The 16,275-nt window shown below is 42.6% G+C and overlaps 1 protein-coding gene and 1 long non-coding RNA gene across 2 annotated transcripts in view; one reads left to right on the top strand and one right to left on the bottom strand.

The window, feature by feature from the left end:
- POLR1A (RNA polymerase I subunit A) overlaps nt 1-16,275 on the bottom strand; it is a 228,670-nt gene that overhangs the window by 192,650 nt on the left and 19,745 nt on the right. Inside the window, exons 10-14 of the mRNA XM_073610963.1 lie at nt 12,013-12,186; nt 9,257-9,379; nt 5,625-5,852; nt 2,845-3,099; nt 580-771 (exon numbers count right to left, since the gene is read on the bottom strand). Coding sequence (XP_073467064.1) covers nt 580-771; nt 2,845-3,099; nt 5,625-5,852; nt 9,257-9,379; nt 12,013-12,186 — 972 coding nt within the window. The remainder of the gene's footprint in view (nt 1-579; nt 772-2,844; nt 3,100-5,624; nt 5,853-9,256; nt 9,380-12,012; nt 12,187-16,275) is intronic.
- The window catches only part of LOC141119082 (uncharacterized), a 70,996-nt gene that overhangs the window by 48,981 nt on the left and 5,740 nt on the right, over nt 1-16,275 (top strand). Inside the window, exon 2 of the long non-coding RNA XR_012238438.1 lies at nt 5,160-5,203. This is a non-coding gene — a long non-coding RNA (uncharacterized lncRNA). The remainder of the gene's footprint in view (nt 1-5,159; nt 5,204-16,275) is intronic.

The following is a 16,275-nucleotide window of genomic DNA, read 5'->3' as shown; positions in this document are numbered from 1 at the left end:
GGCTCTGGAAAGTTACAGACAACGTCAGGATCCACCCAGATTCCTGACTGGCAGCTGGATCAGCCTCTCAGCACATTGCTAAGAGCCTGAGCCACCCTTTCCCGCCCCATCCCAGTGAGTGCTGGAGGGGAGGAGCACAGAGCTGTGCTTAGAGAAGACCCAGAAGTGAGAAATCTGTGATGCGATTGCTCAGTTCGCAGGCTTAGAGCTGACAGGAGACAGCTGCAGCTTCACAGCGATGATGCAGCCATAAAGGCGAGTTTGAATGGTTATCTTTTCTATTTTTTTTTTACAATCCCACACTTCTTACATTTTTTTCAGTGGTGTGCAAGAGAAAAAGAAGATGTGAGAATCCAACTGGCAGTAGTGGGGCAAAACATAAAATGGGACAGATGAAGCCAGGTGTGCTTGGACTGCAGATTCCTCTTCTTTCCACCACATAAAAATAATGCATAGTTGAATAAAGCATGAATAAAATCGGTATATGTTAAGCTAACTAGCATTTGCATGACCCTATTAGAGAATGCTGAACAGCTACAGCCGCTGCCTATAAAATCCAAAACTGCTGGTTTGCTTTACCTGTTTTCCTGTCCAAAGTTTGTATGGTTTTATAATTGCTGGTTTGAGGGTTTTTACCCGACCACTTTTATCTGTCAGCCCCCTGTAGACCAGCTCCATGTACTGTTCTCTGGTGAAGAAACAACCTCGGATGGTCATGCTTGCCCCAGACACCATGTGATCCTGGATCAGTCCTGCCAATGGCGTCCCATCCTTTGGAGAAAAATAAATAACATAAGAGAAACTGCCAGACAACAGGAAACAAAAAAAAAAACTTTTTTCCCCATGAGCTGTTGAGAGCTTCCTGAAATAGGACTGTAGTCTATTTGTTAACAAATGAACTATGAGTCCAATTCAGCATATCATTAGTTTTCATCCCAAAAAGGTTGCATTTTAGTGTTCAAAAAAGTAAAAAGAGACATTCAGTTTGGTCACCCTTCGTTATATTACAGAGACTGCACACCACTCCCGCAGCAGCAGGGGGTGAGGGTCTCCAAATTGGAAAATGAGAAACTGTTTGACTTTTGCCTGTTGAGCTCTCATTGGCCTAAAAAAATGAACAAATTCTGAGAAAGGACATTAGTTAAGCCTCATGTTTGATTGATTTGACCCATTAACACCAAATACTGGTGTTTTCCAGCACAAATGCAGCATATAATATGCTTATGGAATGAATCCCCCCCCCCCCCCCCAAAAAAAAAAAACTGGCATTTTGCATTCATACACCCCTAAAAGCATAAGGTGCAACTACTCTGCCCAGGTGCCGCTGCATATTTTGCTCTGTAAGGCCCCTTTCACACGATCGCACCGTTCAGGTCCGCCTGTCACGTTAGCCTATGGAGCGAAGGATGTCAGTGGAGACATATCCGCTGACATCCGACCCGGTCCGATCCGCTGAAAGCAGATGGATAGCCCTACGTCCGGATCCGTCGCTGGCGGATCGGGTGAGGTCTGATGAAAACGGACATGCTGTCCGTTTTCATCTGATTCCTCCATAGGCAGCAGCGGCACCTGACAAGTCCATCCCTGCTCAGTGAGCAGAGAGGGACCTGTCATCCGCCAGCTCAGCGGAGATCAATGGAGAGATCTTCCGCTGAGCCGGCAGACTCCGTGGAAGCGGGGTCCGTCTCGTGTGAATGAGGCCTTAGGCTCCATGCACACTAGCGTTTTTGTTAAGCTAAAAAAAATGCTGGAAAAATCACTGGATAAAAAACGCTGGTAATACCTTTTTGTAGTAGCATTTTATGGGCGTAAAAGAAAAAAAAAATAACTCAAAAACCTCTATTGTGAGTGTTTAGGAGCGATTCTGCTGGAAAAACGCTCCAGGAAACTCTACAAAAACGTATTTTTTTCTGCTCCTAGACATTGAAGCTCAAAAAATGCTAATAAACTAAAGTAGTGTGCACCTGTGCATGAACACTATTTATCTTCTAGGAGCAGAAAATAAAAAAGGTTAACAACAGCTTCTAGGAGCTTAAAAAAAAAAAAAAAAAACACTAGTGTGCATGGAGCCTAAAGATTTTGAAATGCTGCTGGATGCTAAACCTGTACCTCCTGAAAGTACAGCGATTTGTTGCAGATGGACTGAACCAACCGTGTGCATGCAGCCTTAAGCAGATATCACTATCTTTACAGCAGAAGAACATTTCACTTTAAAAAGAAGGGCTGAAAATTGACGATTCTCAGATAGTGATTACTTGGTAATGGCAATAACATGAGTAAAACAAAATAAAAAAATATATAATAATAATCACAGTAGTTGCTCACAAATATAGGGGCTGCCGAAAAACCGATGACATGAATAAAGCGTGATTTTGAAGAGTGGGATATTTTTCTTTGGGAAAATAAATAAAACTTTTAAAAGTCCAGTATAGAGAAAACGAGTCAAAATGTTTCGGCCACATGTGTTTACTAAGGGTAAACGCATTTTTAACAAAAAAAATAAAAAATCAAAGAGGAAAGACTGGGGTTGATTTGCTAAAATCTGGTGCAGCTGTACATGGTAGCCAATCATCTTCTAAATTCAACTTGTTCAATTAAACTTTGACAATAAAACCTGGGGGCTGATTGGTTTCTGTGTAGAGCTACAGCAGATTTTGCACTCTCCAGCTTTAGTAAATCATCCCCATTGTGTGCAAAAAACATCTATCTATAGCAAAAATAATTTCATATGACTTTAGCTATGTTTGAATGTCATCACTGGTCCTTGCATTGTTTTACTGGATCTGACTAGAAGTTTTTCAAACTCTAAAAAACAAAACAGGATTATTTTCGATGTGTAAGTACCTTAGGCACCAAGTACTGCTCATCAGTACACGCTATGGTATAAGCTTCTGCCCGACCTAATTCACCCTGGGGGAAGTGAGCATTCATTTCATCACCATCAAAGTCAGCATTGTAAGCCTTGCAGTTGGCATAGTGCAGCCTCAGGACTTTCTCCCCTGGAAGTATTCGGGCCTTGTGGGCTTGTATGGATGGCCTGTGTAAGGTGGGCTGCCGGTTAAGCAGCAGGATGTCCCCGTTCTTTACATGGCGATACACCTGACAGACACAAAGTACAAATTACATAGCACAGTAATTTATATTACATGAAATAAACAGATAAACCTAAAAAAAAAAAATTTCAAGAGACCCAGGCCATTGATTTCTATAACAATTCTCTAGTAAGATTATGTGCATTTCATTTATTTCATGCATGTTCATTACCTGTAAAAGGCCTCCCTTGCGTAACCATCCAATAGCCACAAAAACTGCTGTTGAGTGCCGCCATCTTGGATGTGATGTCAGCAGCCCCAGCAGACTCACATCTTTCACCTAAGTGACACTATAGTATTCCTTTTTGCACCTTCTCTGGCAGCTACATAAACTGTTATGTAGGGGGTGAGGGGAAAGGCAGAGGAGCTGGGTACCAGCACAAACAGAAACAAAACATTTCCAAAAAAGGTGAAAGCTATGACAAGCAAGGATCAGGGGGGGCTGTGCTAGGGAATTAACTCTTCCTGGTGTAGTCAAATGGTCCAGCAAGTTTAAACCCCGATTCACCTCAGCGCGATTTGACATGTCAAATCGCATGCTAAATCGCAGCCTATTAACCGGAAATGGCACTGTCCCAATCGATGCGGCACCGCACTGATTTCCAAAGGTAGCTTCTGCACTACTTTTGGCAATTTCAGGCGGCGAGTTCAATAAACATCTGTGCATAAACCCACACAGATGTCTTCTTAATCGCCCCCGAAATCACACTGAAATGAGGTTTGAAATTGTGCGCGTTCAGCTGAACTCGCACAATTTTAAACCCGCGTTTAGTGTGAACGAGGCCAAAAGGAACATTGCCAGTGCAGTAAAAATCATTTATGGAAAGTTAAACAAGCAAGCATTTAAAATACTAGATTTTTTTGTACTTTTGTGTGCAATTAATTAAGTTGGTGACAGGGTTTCTAACTCATGTGAGATTCCTCAGTAAACAGACCAACAGATTGCTTAAATAAATGGAAAAAAAGAATAACATTTAGGATATTTAATGCTAGAAAAAAAAGCGCAAAATTTTACAAAAAAAAAAAAAAAAATAAAAACCACACACACACACACACACATCTTACCTTTGCCCTGCAACACTACTTCCACCAAACTCTAGTGCTGGATCACATGACCAGCACCACAGTACTAGCCATGTGATCTATGCCAGCAACTCTACCTAAAAAGAGTGATCTTCCTTCAGGCTACAAACTACATGACCAAGCCTAAGCACTGATCATATGATTGGACACATGACTGATAACAGCCCCTTATGACATTTATAAATCCCAGCTCTTTTGGGTCCATGTCATCCATTATTCACAGAAAATATAGAAACAATCCAGTAATACCAATAATGGATCCCCATTCACAGCAGAAACACAATGGATAATGCTACTAGACGCCAGGTATCATTTTTATTGCATAGATACATTGGTCCAATATAAGTTTATACATATTCTACACCTCTGGGACCACTGGAGGAACCCCGAAATAGTCTTTGCTACTACAGTGATTGCCACACTCCAAGATCTCTGGGACCACTGTAGAAGAGGAGGAACAGTGAAGTAGTCCTTTCTACTACAGTGATCGCCACGTTTTAAAGCTAGACCATTATAACTATGCAATAAAAACCATACCTGGATTTCAGTGTTAAAACGGTTTTGGCCACACTTCTCGTGGGTCACAGGAGCATACCTACTTCTGCTCCCTGGTGACCCAGAGTCAGCTGACAGTGAGCTAAGCCCGCTGTCGACTGACGTCACAGAGCCGCTCCAGACTCTGGAGGGATCCCAACAATAATGTTGAGATTCACACAGATGCCCGACTGCCAGCTTCAGCCTCTTAGCGCCACTGAGCACCCGAGACAGCTGCTCCTGCTGGTGAGCACTGGAGAAGGCAGAGCAGAGAAAGGTGCCTAAAAGTCACTACTCTCTGCTCAAAGATGACCTGAGAACTGAGCGATCAGCGGTCACGTGATCGCTCAGTTCTTGGGCTTAGAGCCAGCGAGGGACAGCTGCAGCATCAGGTGGGTAAGGATGTATGTTTATATATATATTTTTAATATTCCCACGTTTTTCCTTTAGGTTCCAGGGTTGCTGCCTGGTACACCAGATCAGAGCGGAAACTGGTAAGGCCTCTTGCACACGGTACTGATGTTTAAGCATCTGCTTTCTGGACGTATTTTCATGTGTTTGTTTTGCGCGTATTTATGCGTGCATTTGCGCAATACATTCGTAGGGAAAATTCATTCATATTTATGCTCATATGCGCATATTTGCCCGTACCGATGCAAAATACTGACCAGGAACGCAGAATTTTCCTTTTATTTTGTGTTTTTTAACTCAAGAATACACAACAATTGTTTAGGCGCCTGTGTGTACAGGCACGTTGTAAACAATGGGCTACATTTTAGATTAAAAAAAAAAAAAAAAGCTGTACTGAGCTTTTTCAAGCTGCAGCGTACAAGGGCCTAAAGCTACAACCAATGACCATCCCTGGGGCATAAACGCTTTAGATTACTGAGAGAATAGCAAATCACAGGGACTCACAATCTTGGAGGTCAATCTCTGTACACCGGTGGATGGAGTAAGAAGCTGCTTTGCAATGGCCTCCCTCTGTGCTGAATCAGTGGCACTCAATATTGTACGTGAGCAGTCTTCACTGACCACTATGGAGGCTCCAGGGTGAACGTTTGGCCCATTCATAACAGCCTGTCTCAGTTCCTGCACATTCCATGGCGTAACAAGCTGGGGGTAGGTCAGCTTTGTAGCAAACACCTTATTGAGAAAAAGGAAATCCATCAGCAGTGAAAAGAAAAAAAAAAACAAAAAAAACAAGAGGTTGTTAATAATTCTGAATTTTTTGGTTTATATTTACACCACCCTAAAAAAGACATTTGTTCTTCAAGACGATATAACTGGGCATATACTACTATAAAAGGAGATTGATTCAATATGCATACTTTGTTCTATCTACCATTAACTAGGGTAGATGCAATACTCTCCAGTAATAAACATTGGAGTAAATGGCCTTTGAAACCCAAAACACTGTATTGGTTTGTACAGAGCAGAGGAAAATCAGATCTACCGTTTGGTTTTTAATCCCGTCTGGGGAGAATTCCCTTCACTTTATGTCAGGACAGGTCTTCTGACCTGTTGGCACAGTTCTGTCTCCTTATTGTAGCCCACCCTTCTTATTCATTGCTTGTAGATATCCCATGGTGTATGAATACTCTGTCTGAGTCCTGTACTGTACAATAAAGGGTCAATTCACACAATGTGCTGTGACCAGTGCTTTACTGCATTGTAAAATACCAGTCACCGTAAAAAGCATCTGCACTGCAATACAATGCAAACATGCTGCATTGTATTGCAGTGCGTTATACAGAATCGCATGTAACTGAACAGTAGCGCTGCACATCGTACCACTGTACAGGGACATGAATGAACTGTACTTTTGTACACTTGAATAAGGATCAGTATTAAAGAAAAAAAAACAAAAAAGAAAGAAAAAGTAGCAGGCTGATGCACTGAATCGCATACTATACCACACCTACCTGTTGAAACAGACAGCTGCCGGTGAGGTACAGTGCTGCTGTTTACACTCCGGCATCTGTCTGTTCAGTGAGAACAGGCCATAAGATAAGAGGAATTTTGACACACCTGTAATTTCCATACATTACAGTACAGGACACAAGCCACATTCCCTTTCATTCCTTGGTTTACTCAGCATTGCTTGCTTTAAAACTGAAGACTCACAGGATGGGGTAAGGCTATAGGGAAGGCACCCAGGGAGCATGTCCTCAAAAGCTTTGTCAGTGCCCAATCACCTGAAGGTACAGTACACGTATAAAACCCAAGGTCTGTGAATACTTTGCCTGTGCCTTGTACTGCACGATTACACATTTCAATAGAGCGGGGGAAGGGTTAGAACTTCTGACCTCCTGCCTATGCCTTTGCCTTCCAGTCCCGGTGACAGCACTCCCTAATACTTGGAGAAGGGTCAGAGGGATGGCAGATGAGGCAAAAACTCACCCATGAGGTCTTGGGCAGAAGTAAAAAAACTGAAATGTTAATTCTTTCTTAAAAGGAAAAAAAAAATTGTTTGGCTGTAATCCCTGTGGATCACAGGAGTGCAGTTCGTTTTGCACTCCTGTGACCCGTTTTCAGCAGAGAGCGGGCTGAAGTCCACTCTCTGCTAAAGTCATAGAATCGGTCCAGGTTCGGGCGTCATCATGACCACAGAGTAAGGATCTTCCCAGATCCCTGGACCGACACCCGGCTCAGCAAGCCGCTGAGAGCCTGATCCAGCAGCTCCCAATCGGAGCTCTCTGCTCACGGAGCTGTAAGAACCGAGTGATCGGCGGTGTCCGATCGCTCGGTTCTCGGTGTTAGAGGCACCAGGGGAAGTATGATTTTAAAAAAGAATGGGGCTGCTGCATACAGAAGGCTTTTTAACTTAATGCATAGACTGCATTAAGAAAAAAAAACCTTTTGACTTTACAATCACTTTAAAAAGTCTATTTAAACCAAAAGAATGAAAATGTTATATTTTGTATCTCACCATTCCTTTAATGTGGGGACTGCAAAATTTTAATTTCGTTCATGCTTTTTCCCTGCTTACTTTCAGTCTGGCGAGTCTGCCAGGACCACACTTTCTGTCCTAGGGTGGGAACTCTCGCTCACCAAGCTGCAATTATGTTGTCCCCATAGAACAAGAATACAAACAGAAACCACCGGAAAGAATCATTGCAGAAAGATGGTTCTGACCTAGCAGTACACACCATGCAGGATGCTGCTCTGCGAGGAGCCGTCTTCATGCTCCATAAATTGTTTATTAATCCTTCTACTAGATAATCTTACCAGGTGTCATGGGAGATGGGTCTGGACATAGCCCCAGAGGGGGAGGATTTGCTTAAAGTGAGCTCACGAGGCATTCCTAATGTTGCCTTGATTGAAGTGGAGTACAAAGTAAACGACAAATATTTAGTACTGAAGCGCCTGTCAAAAAAGTATCCGGGATCCTCAGCCTCCTGCTTCAGGGGTTGTGGCCAGATAGGCACACTGATGCATCTGCATCATTCCCTAAGGTTTGTCGCTTTCGGATGATGGTTCATTCATTCTATTCTCAGTCACGATGGTTAACATCACCAAAGATGCAAGCATCGCCCTTCTGAATAAGCTAGTTGAAAACATTTCACGACATACCCAGACCTTAATACACTTTATGTTTCTGGCAGCCAAAATCGCTATTGCAAACACATGGAAAAGCCCTGTTATAGCAATAATGAAACGTAAACTCACGTGGAGCATGCTGAACGGAAAAAAAAAAAAAAAGTGTGTGTCCTGCGAGACAAACAATCCCTTTTTTACAAAATATGGTCCCTCTGGCTTAATTACTTACAGGCCCCTGATGTACGGAGCGGACTTCATGAATGGTTGACGGAAGATCCCCAGATGGGTACACCTTTTCTTCTTCTGCTTTCTTCACCTTCCCTCTTGTTCTCGTTAACCTTGTCATCATGTCTCTACAGCCTTCTTGTCTCCTCTCTTACGTAAGATACTTCTGTGCATATTTGGGGGAATGAGGCCCCCCACATGGAACAGTTATGGTGTCTGGCAGCGGGAAGAGCCTTAGAAATCAGATACAGCAGGTCAAAGGCTCTATCATTATGTAGACCAACTTAAAGCGGTTACGCTTTAGTGATGTTTTGATCTCATGGTCCTTCTGTTTTGTATAAATATGATTCGCTAGGTGGTCAGCTAGATGACTGCCTCTTAGACTTCATGATGTCTTTCACACTTTATATGCAGTTTTTAGCCGGATGGTTGTTCTTTTTTTATGAGTTTATGTGCTTCCTTGGCGCCACATGGAAAACTATCTTAAAAGGCCACAGTCTTCTTTCGTTCCTCCCCCCCTTCTACTTATGTGCCACTATTCTTACATGTACAGGGTGCTCAAGGATTGTTGGCTACTCCGCCAAGTGATCTTTTCTCCTTGTTCTTTTCAAAACAAGTAATAAAAATGACTGAAACAGAAACCACTGGAAAGGACCAAGTTGAGTTTTATAAAAGGACAAGTGTTTCGTAACAGGAGTACTCTGTTCTCAGTCAGTGCTGCCCATCTCCTGTGTACAGAGAACCTTTAGATAACCCCACTATAGTAAGTCACCTCCACATACCATTGGAATTCCTATCTCATTGGTGCCGATGTACATATCGGGGCAAATAACAGATCGTGCCGCATAGTCCACACGTTTTCCCATCATGTGTTTTCGGAACAGACCTTCTTTCTTCTCCAGGATCTACAATAAAATACAGATCATTTGTATCTGCAAGACATCTCTACAAAGACTTTGAGGATAAGCCATTTTTTGAAGACACTCCCCTGCTCCCTTCTTCCTGCATTGTCCTCTTCTCAAACAGGCACGTAACATACCTAGGGAACATGCTCCCCTCCTCAGAATTTGAGGAAATTGGCACTCTGTGCCCAGAGCAAGCGGTAAAGGTTGAGGACAGCAGGTGTTTGGATGACCTGGGGGAATTCAAATAAAGTATAAAACGCTGAGCCCTTGCTAATTTTTTAAAACGCCAATACTGCTGAAACACCTAAAGGGTAACTCCACTTTCATGAGAAAAGAAAAACTGGCAAATAAAAAAATAAAATACAGTGTATACAATTGCAACTCAAGTCATATTGTAATTGAATATTACAAAAAATTACTTTTCCTTTTCAATCTGCAGCGCTGTAATTTTCTGTAAAATGCAATGCAATATGGCTACCTGGGGGTGTTCTGTACACTGATGGTGTACAGAACGTCCCCTGAAAATGTAATTTCCTGCTTGTATGATTGGCTCACTGATTTTCCCAGAAGTCTGCGCTAAGATGCAAGTCAGTTTTTAGGCATCCCCTGCAACAAAAATGTCATTTCTGGTGAGATGCTCCCAAAGGGAAATTACATCTAAAAAGGGATGCAGGACAATTCTCTCATTAGAGCCCTACAGGTAACTGATTGAGAATTTTAAAATCACTCCCATACAGATTCAAACAGCACATGGACACAGCCAAAAACAGTTATTTCTTCAGAATAACAAAAAGGTAGGAATCTCCAAAGTTTTTTAAAATCATTGTAATGTACATAGATCACCCAAAGGGAAATGTTTTTTGCTCAACAAAAGTGCAGTTACTCTTTAAAGCAAACCTGCCCAGCAGGGCAAAGCAGTACTCCTCACTCACACATTCTTAAATTTCCTTTGCTCCAACTAGCTACCGGGAGAGAGGAAAGGAAGTCAAGTAAGCCCCAACTGAAGCTTACACAGGAGAGGCCGGGGACTCTTTCCTAACTCTAAGGGCTCATGAACACTGCAGCTCAAAGAAGATGCCCCTACAGGCTTTTAAGCTTTTTTTTGAGCTCTCATTTTTTCTGCTTGGAAACTCCCCTCCATGTTAGCCGATGTGTCCATGCACTATGGCTTTTTCGGGAGTTTACAGGCATATGCTCTTACATGCAGAAAAAACTTTCTACCAAACTCACGTTTTTGAGAGGAGCTTTCGAGCAGAAAAGATGCCCAAGTGCCCAAAAACACGCAAAAAAATCATGAAAAGCTCAAGAAGATTGAAAACACAAAAAAAAAAAAATGAACCGAGGGAAGGTTTTGTGAAAAAAAAAAATTGCTCAAAAAAAGCTCAAAAAGCTCAATAAAAACATGCAAAAGTCCAAAAAAGTAGAAGCTTCTTCAAGCTGAAATAAAAGCTCAAATGCCTGCAAAAGCAGCTTTTTTTGGAGCTGCAGTGTGCATGACCCCTAAGTGACAGCTCTCAGCAAATCACCAAAGCTTTCACATGAGATGAAAGGCGCAAGTTATATGTTCCTCCCTACCTGGGAGTAAGAGTATTTGTTTTGCATCAAACAGCTGGGAGTGAAGCAAAGGTACTTACATATGCTGCTGGAATGTGGGGAAGGGGGATATTAAAGTGAACCTCTTGTTTATTTATATGAGCCAAAGTGCAGATCTGCTTTAAAGTGTTCAAGCAATACTGAAGCCATCAGGTGTAAGTTTGAAATAAACTGGCATATTTCTAGAAAGGTTTCCCTTTAGATCAGAAGGAGTCTTTAAAGCGGAGTTCCACCCAACTTTACAACTTGGTCTTAAACGAAAGACCACCCCTTTACCCCTCATTTTTGGATATACAATATATATTTTTTTCTTACCTTAATCCATTAAATAGGTGTACTTCCGTCCCAGCCTCACCGCGGCGAGGTACGTTCTTTTCTTTTCTGCCTCTGCCCATTGCCCCCCCCCCCCACTGCCTTCTGGGACCTGTGTGTGTGTGTCCCAGAAGATGACGGGGCCCATTCATAAAGCATCACGCGACTCAGGCATGCGCAGTAGGAAACAGGCTGTGAAGCCTAAAGGCTCCACTGCTGGTTTCCCTTAGTTACAATGGTGGCGCCTGCACCCAAGCCCATGGACAGATCGGCCTCGGGGGGGCGACATCGCAGGCTTCCTAGACAGGCAAGTGTCCTTATTTAAAGTCAGTAGCTACAGTGTGTGTAGCTGCTGACTTTTTTTTTTTTTTTTTTTTTACAAGAAAGCTGATGACTTTAAAAAAAAAAAAAACTTTGAGGGTGGAACTCCGCTTTAAATGTAACTTCCATCGGAAACCTTTAGATTATAAATTCCCTTCCTTTCTGTAGACAAGGCAAGGATTTACCTGTCCTTTATTACTGCTATCTCTGTTGCTATTGCAGACGTTCCCACTCACTCGAGAACCCTGGTAGTCTGCATGTTTCCGAGTTTCTCTCTTTGCCCATTTCAGTGTCTGATTTCAACTTTATAGCTGCATTTTAGAAATCCACGGAGGGCTATGCTGGTCAGACACTTAAAAAAACTGTTCATATAGTTCAGCCCAAAGACATCAGCAGAAAGCTCTGACCTGCCTGATTCCAGGGAACTTGTCTGTCATCAGTCTGTCCATATCACTGTCAAACACAATGTTAACATGACTCTGTAATCGAATCCAGGAATTGTACAGCTTGTCTGTGAGCGTCTGCCCGGGCAGCATGGCCAAGAAGGAGCGATCTATGACTTGAGAAGGCTCACTCTGCTCCTACAAAACATAGAAGAGGAAAAGCTCAAAAAAAGTTGTCTTATTTGAAATTTCTTTTCTGATGTTCAGCAAACATTACAATACGCAAGTTTAACATGTATTTGAATTTACATTTGGGTAAAATTACATATTTTACCTGCAACCAGTAGTTGGCAGGTTCTATGCAAAGGCAATAGAATGGAGGCATACATAAAGAACCATTGGGCTTAAAAATAAAAGCACACAGCTCAACCACAGGAGAGAACAGTTCAGACAGACTGCTAGCAATAGCCGCGGGTGACGTCACGGCGTATCCTCGTTCTGTCAGAACGAGGATACGCCGTGACGTCACCCGCGGCTACTGCACATCCACGCTACGAGACGGAGATCGCACTGCTTCTGTTGATTACATGCCTGTACCCAGCGTTCAACATGTGAGTGATTCTTTTTAGTCTTTAATAAAGTATTGCATACAGAGAGCACTATTTTTTTGCCATTCCTCTTTTATATACCCTGGTTATATTGGAGAGTCTGTCACCGGAGCCCCATGGTCCCTGAGGAGTGTTTGACACCTGAGTCCTGACGGATGGCTACACATGCTGTTCCTTGCTTGATTAAGGCGATTTATGACCCTCTATAATCAAAGGGTCCATTCCTTCAGGTGAGAGGCCAACCTATTCCTTGGTGGTGGGCTACCTGAAATCACTTCTCTACAAACTGGTGTTTGCTCGCACTTGAGGATGATTTACTGATTACCCTTATGGACATTGATATCATGGTGGACTTCAGTGTTTTACTTCTTTAGCGCTGCACTATCTGTTGTTATATTTGTATTAAGGGATTTGTTTTTTGACCCTAGTGTTCAGCAGCTTTTAACGCTCATTCACCACTTCGCGCTGATTTGTATTTTTTCATTAGACTGCTAGCAAACTATGAGGGATACCCCCCTCCCTGGGCATGCAGACACCAGACCAGTAAGAAAAAGTAAATTAACCCAGCCTGCCAACAAGCATGCTGGTACAGGAGAAGTTTTTCACCCTGGACATTTGGTGCATTGCCAAGGTTTTTAAGGATCATTTTGACACAATAATATAATACAGAGTGGTATGACCTCCACTGTGCCACATCCATAGTGACAGAAGCAAAAAAATCTATAGGGAAAAAAAAAAAAAAAAAAAAAAATATTCTATAACAATGTTGAACTTTAATGGAACTAGCATGAGACAAGAGCCTTATGTCTATATATATTAAAAAAAAAAAAAAAAAAAAATTATATATATATATATATATATATATATATATATATATATATATATATATATATATATATATATATATATATATATATATATATATTTTTTTTTTTTTTTTTTTTATTTTATTTTATTTTTTTTTTTTTATCTCCATTTGTAATTCAGATTACATAAGTTTAAAAAAAAAAAGACACAAGTCCATCTAGTACAACTATAACCCCCCCCCCCCCCCCCCATAAAAACAAACATACAATCCCATACCCACAGTTAAAGGGGTTGTAAACCCTCATGGTATTTCACCTTAATGCATTCTATTCCATCTATTCTGTGGTGCTGCAGCCCCCTTGAGCCCCCGTTTTACTTACCTGACCCCGATCCTTCTCCGGCTGAGAACGAGCACACCAGCTCTACCTGGTGTCTCGTGTCCTGATTGGATAGATTGATAGCAGCGCAGCCATTGGCTCCTGCTGCTGTCAATTAAATCCAATGACGCGGCGATGAGTCCTGCATATTGTGTGAATGTACACAGATGTGGGACTTCGGAGCGCACCCGCACAGGTGTCCACCAAGGAGAGCGCTTCTCCAACGTGGACACTCAATGCGGGGAGGAGCCACCAGCGCTGCTGAGGGACCCCAGAAGAGGATGTTCGGGGCCACACTGTGCAAAACTAACTGCACAGTGGAGGAAAGTATGACATGTTTGTTTTTTTTTTTTGTAAACAAGGGTTTACAACCCCTTTAATGCAGAGGAAGGGGGGGGGGGGGGGGGGGGGGGAGCAAAAGCATGAGACAATTTTTTACAGCAGGGGAAAAAAAATCCTTCCTGATCCCGAGAGGGAATCGGATTTTCCCTGGATCAACTTTACCTATAAATATTAGTAGCCAGTTATATTATGTACATTTAGGAAAGTATCCAGGCCTTTCTTAAAGCAATCTACTGAGCTGGCCAGAACCACTTCTGGAGGGAGTCTATTCCACATTTTCACAGCTCTTACTGTGAAGAAACCTTTCTGTATTTGAAGTTGAAATCTCTTTTCCTCTAGATGTAAAGAGTGCCCCCTTGTCCTCTGCGACGTATTAAAAACATATGTACATATACACATAATTTAAAAAAGGTCACCAGTGCTCTATATAGGGGCATGGTACAACGTATACCCCAAATAGACCAAAACACAGTAATTCATATATGATTAAACTTATAGAAGTGTATAGTATAGTTTCTCTCATTATATTTATTTCTTTTCACATTGATAAAAAAAAGTTTTTCAACTACAAAACAAACAACAAGGACAGTAAGTTTTGTGTAAGTTGAAAGTCAAAAAGACACCCTACCTCCGCCACATAATGCTGGCTATCCGAGTGGCCAATCACGAGAGAGATAGAAATAGGGATACTGTAGAGAAGAGTAAGCCGCAGTACCTACATCAAGGCTGCTCTGTACTGCGGACCGAACTCTAATTTTCAGTCTCCCAAGTTGGAGCATATATAGCAGTGGAGGGATTAAGGGCAGGTTTGAATTGTTAGACAGGGTCAATTTGGTCTTGTTTTTGCACGGTGGCAAGTGTGCTGGGAAATCTTTGTTTGTGATGTGCGTTGCCCTTCCATGTCCACCTTACTGCGAAGGAAAGTTATAGGTTGGGATGGTTGTCACTTTTCTGTACAGTTGGTTGAATTGGATGCAGGGAGGCACTGGAAGCCTACAGCTGCCATTGGGCTCTTGCTGGGAGTCTTGTGCATCCCTGCGCCTTTAAAGGGGGATGGGCTCCCTCCAGGCAATACTGCCCCTTAATCTATCCACTGCTATATGTAGGATCACAGTACATAGAGGAGCCTTGACGTAGGCACTGACGCATATATTTGCACACATTTGCAAACAAAACCCTCTATTTTTTAATGAATTGTTAGACAGGGTCAATTTGTATTTTTTTGCAGGCTAGCTAGTGTGCTGGGAAATCTTTGTTTGTGATGTGGGTTCAATGTACACCTTACTGCAGAGGCTAGTTAGGAGGTTGGGGTGGTTGACACTTTTTTATACTGTAGATATGCTCTCATATAATCAGAAATACTGAGCACTTATTTTTGCTCCTAGTAGTGGAGTACAGTAAGGCCACCCATGCAGATGCAAATAAAATGGTATGCAGTGCCTAAACTTAAAGTGGAAGATAAGGGTAGCTATAACTATTTTTAAAAACACCCCCCCCCCCCCACACACACACCTATCCTGCACACCCTGTATAAAAAGAAAGAAGAAGATCTGTGTACTTAAAGTGGAGTTCCAGTCATTTGTGTGTTCATTAAAAGTCAGCAGCTACAAAAAATGTAGCTGCTAACTTTTAATAAACACACACTTACCTGTCCCACGGTCCAGCGGTGCACTCACTCCCAGCAGTTTTCTTCCTCTCTCCTCCCACGGCAGCTCCGGCATCTCTACTATGGGCACCCAGCTGTGACAGCTTGCGGCTTCACAGCCGGGTGCCCACTGCGCATGTACGAACGGCGCTGTGCTCTGATTGGTCCCAAAGTCTTCTAGGACCTGTTCTGTGTCCCAGAAGACTTTGGGAGGGAGAGGGGAAGGAGAACTTGCACCTCCGATCACGACCAGAACAGAAGTGGCTGCGGGTACCTGTCAAAATCGGGTACCCGCTAGCCCCCTTTCTCCCCAAAAGCTCAGTTTCACCATCAGGAGCTGGGGAGGAGGCCTTAAAGAGGAAGTTCCACTTTTGAGTGGACTGCCACTTTATTAAAAATAAATTGTTCTACTTACCTGTTCTACAGCCACTCCGGTCTGGTCCGACGCTGATCTCCCACAATGGCTTCAGTATGTAGGAGTGTGCAGAAAAAGCAGCCGACAACGGAA

This window comes from Aquarana catesbeiana, linkage group LG01 (genome assembly GCF_042186555.1).
Source record: "Aquarana catesbeiana isolate 2022-GZ linkage group LG01, ASM4218655v1, whole genome shotgun sequence".
NCBI classification, from domain to species: Eukaryota; Metazoa; Chordata; class Amphibia; order Anura; family Ranidae; genus Aquarana; species Aquarana catesbeiana.
Note: the sequence above shows the minus strand (reverse complement) of the source record. Positions and strands in the feature narration are given on the sequence as shown.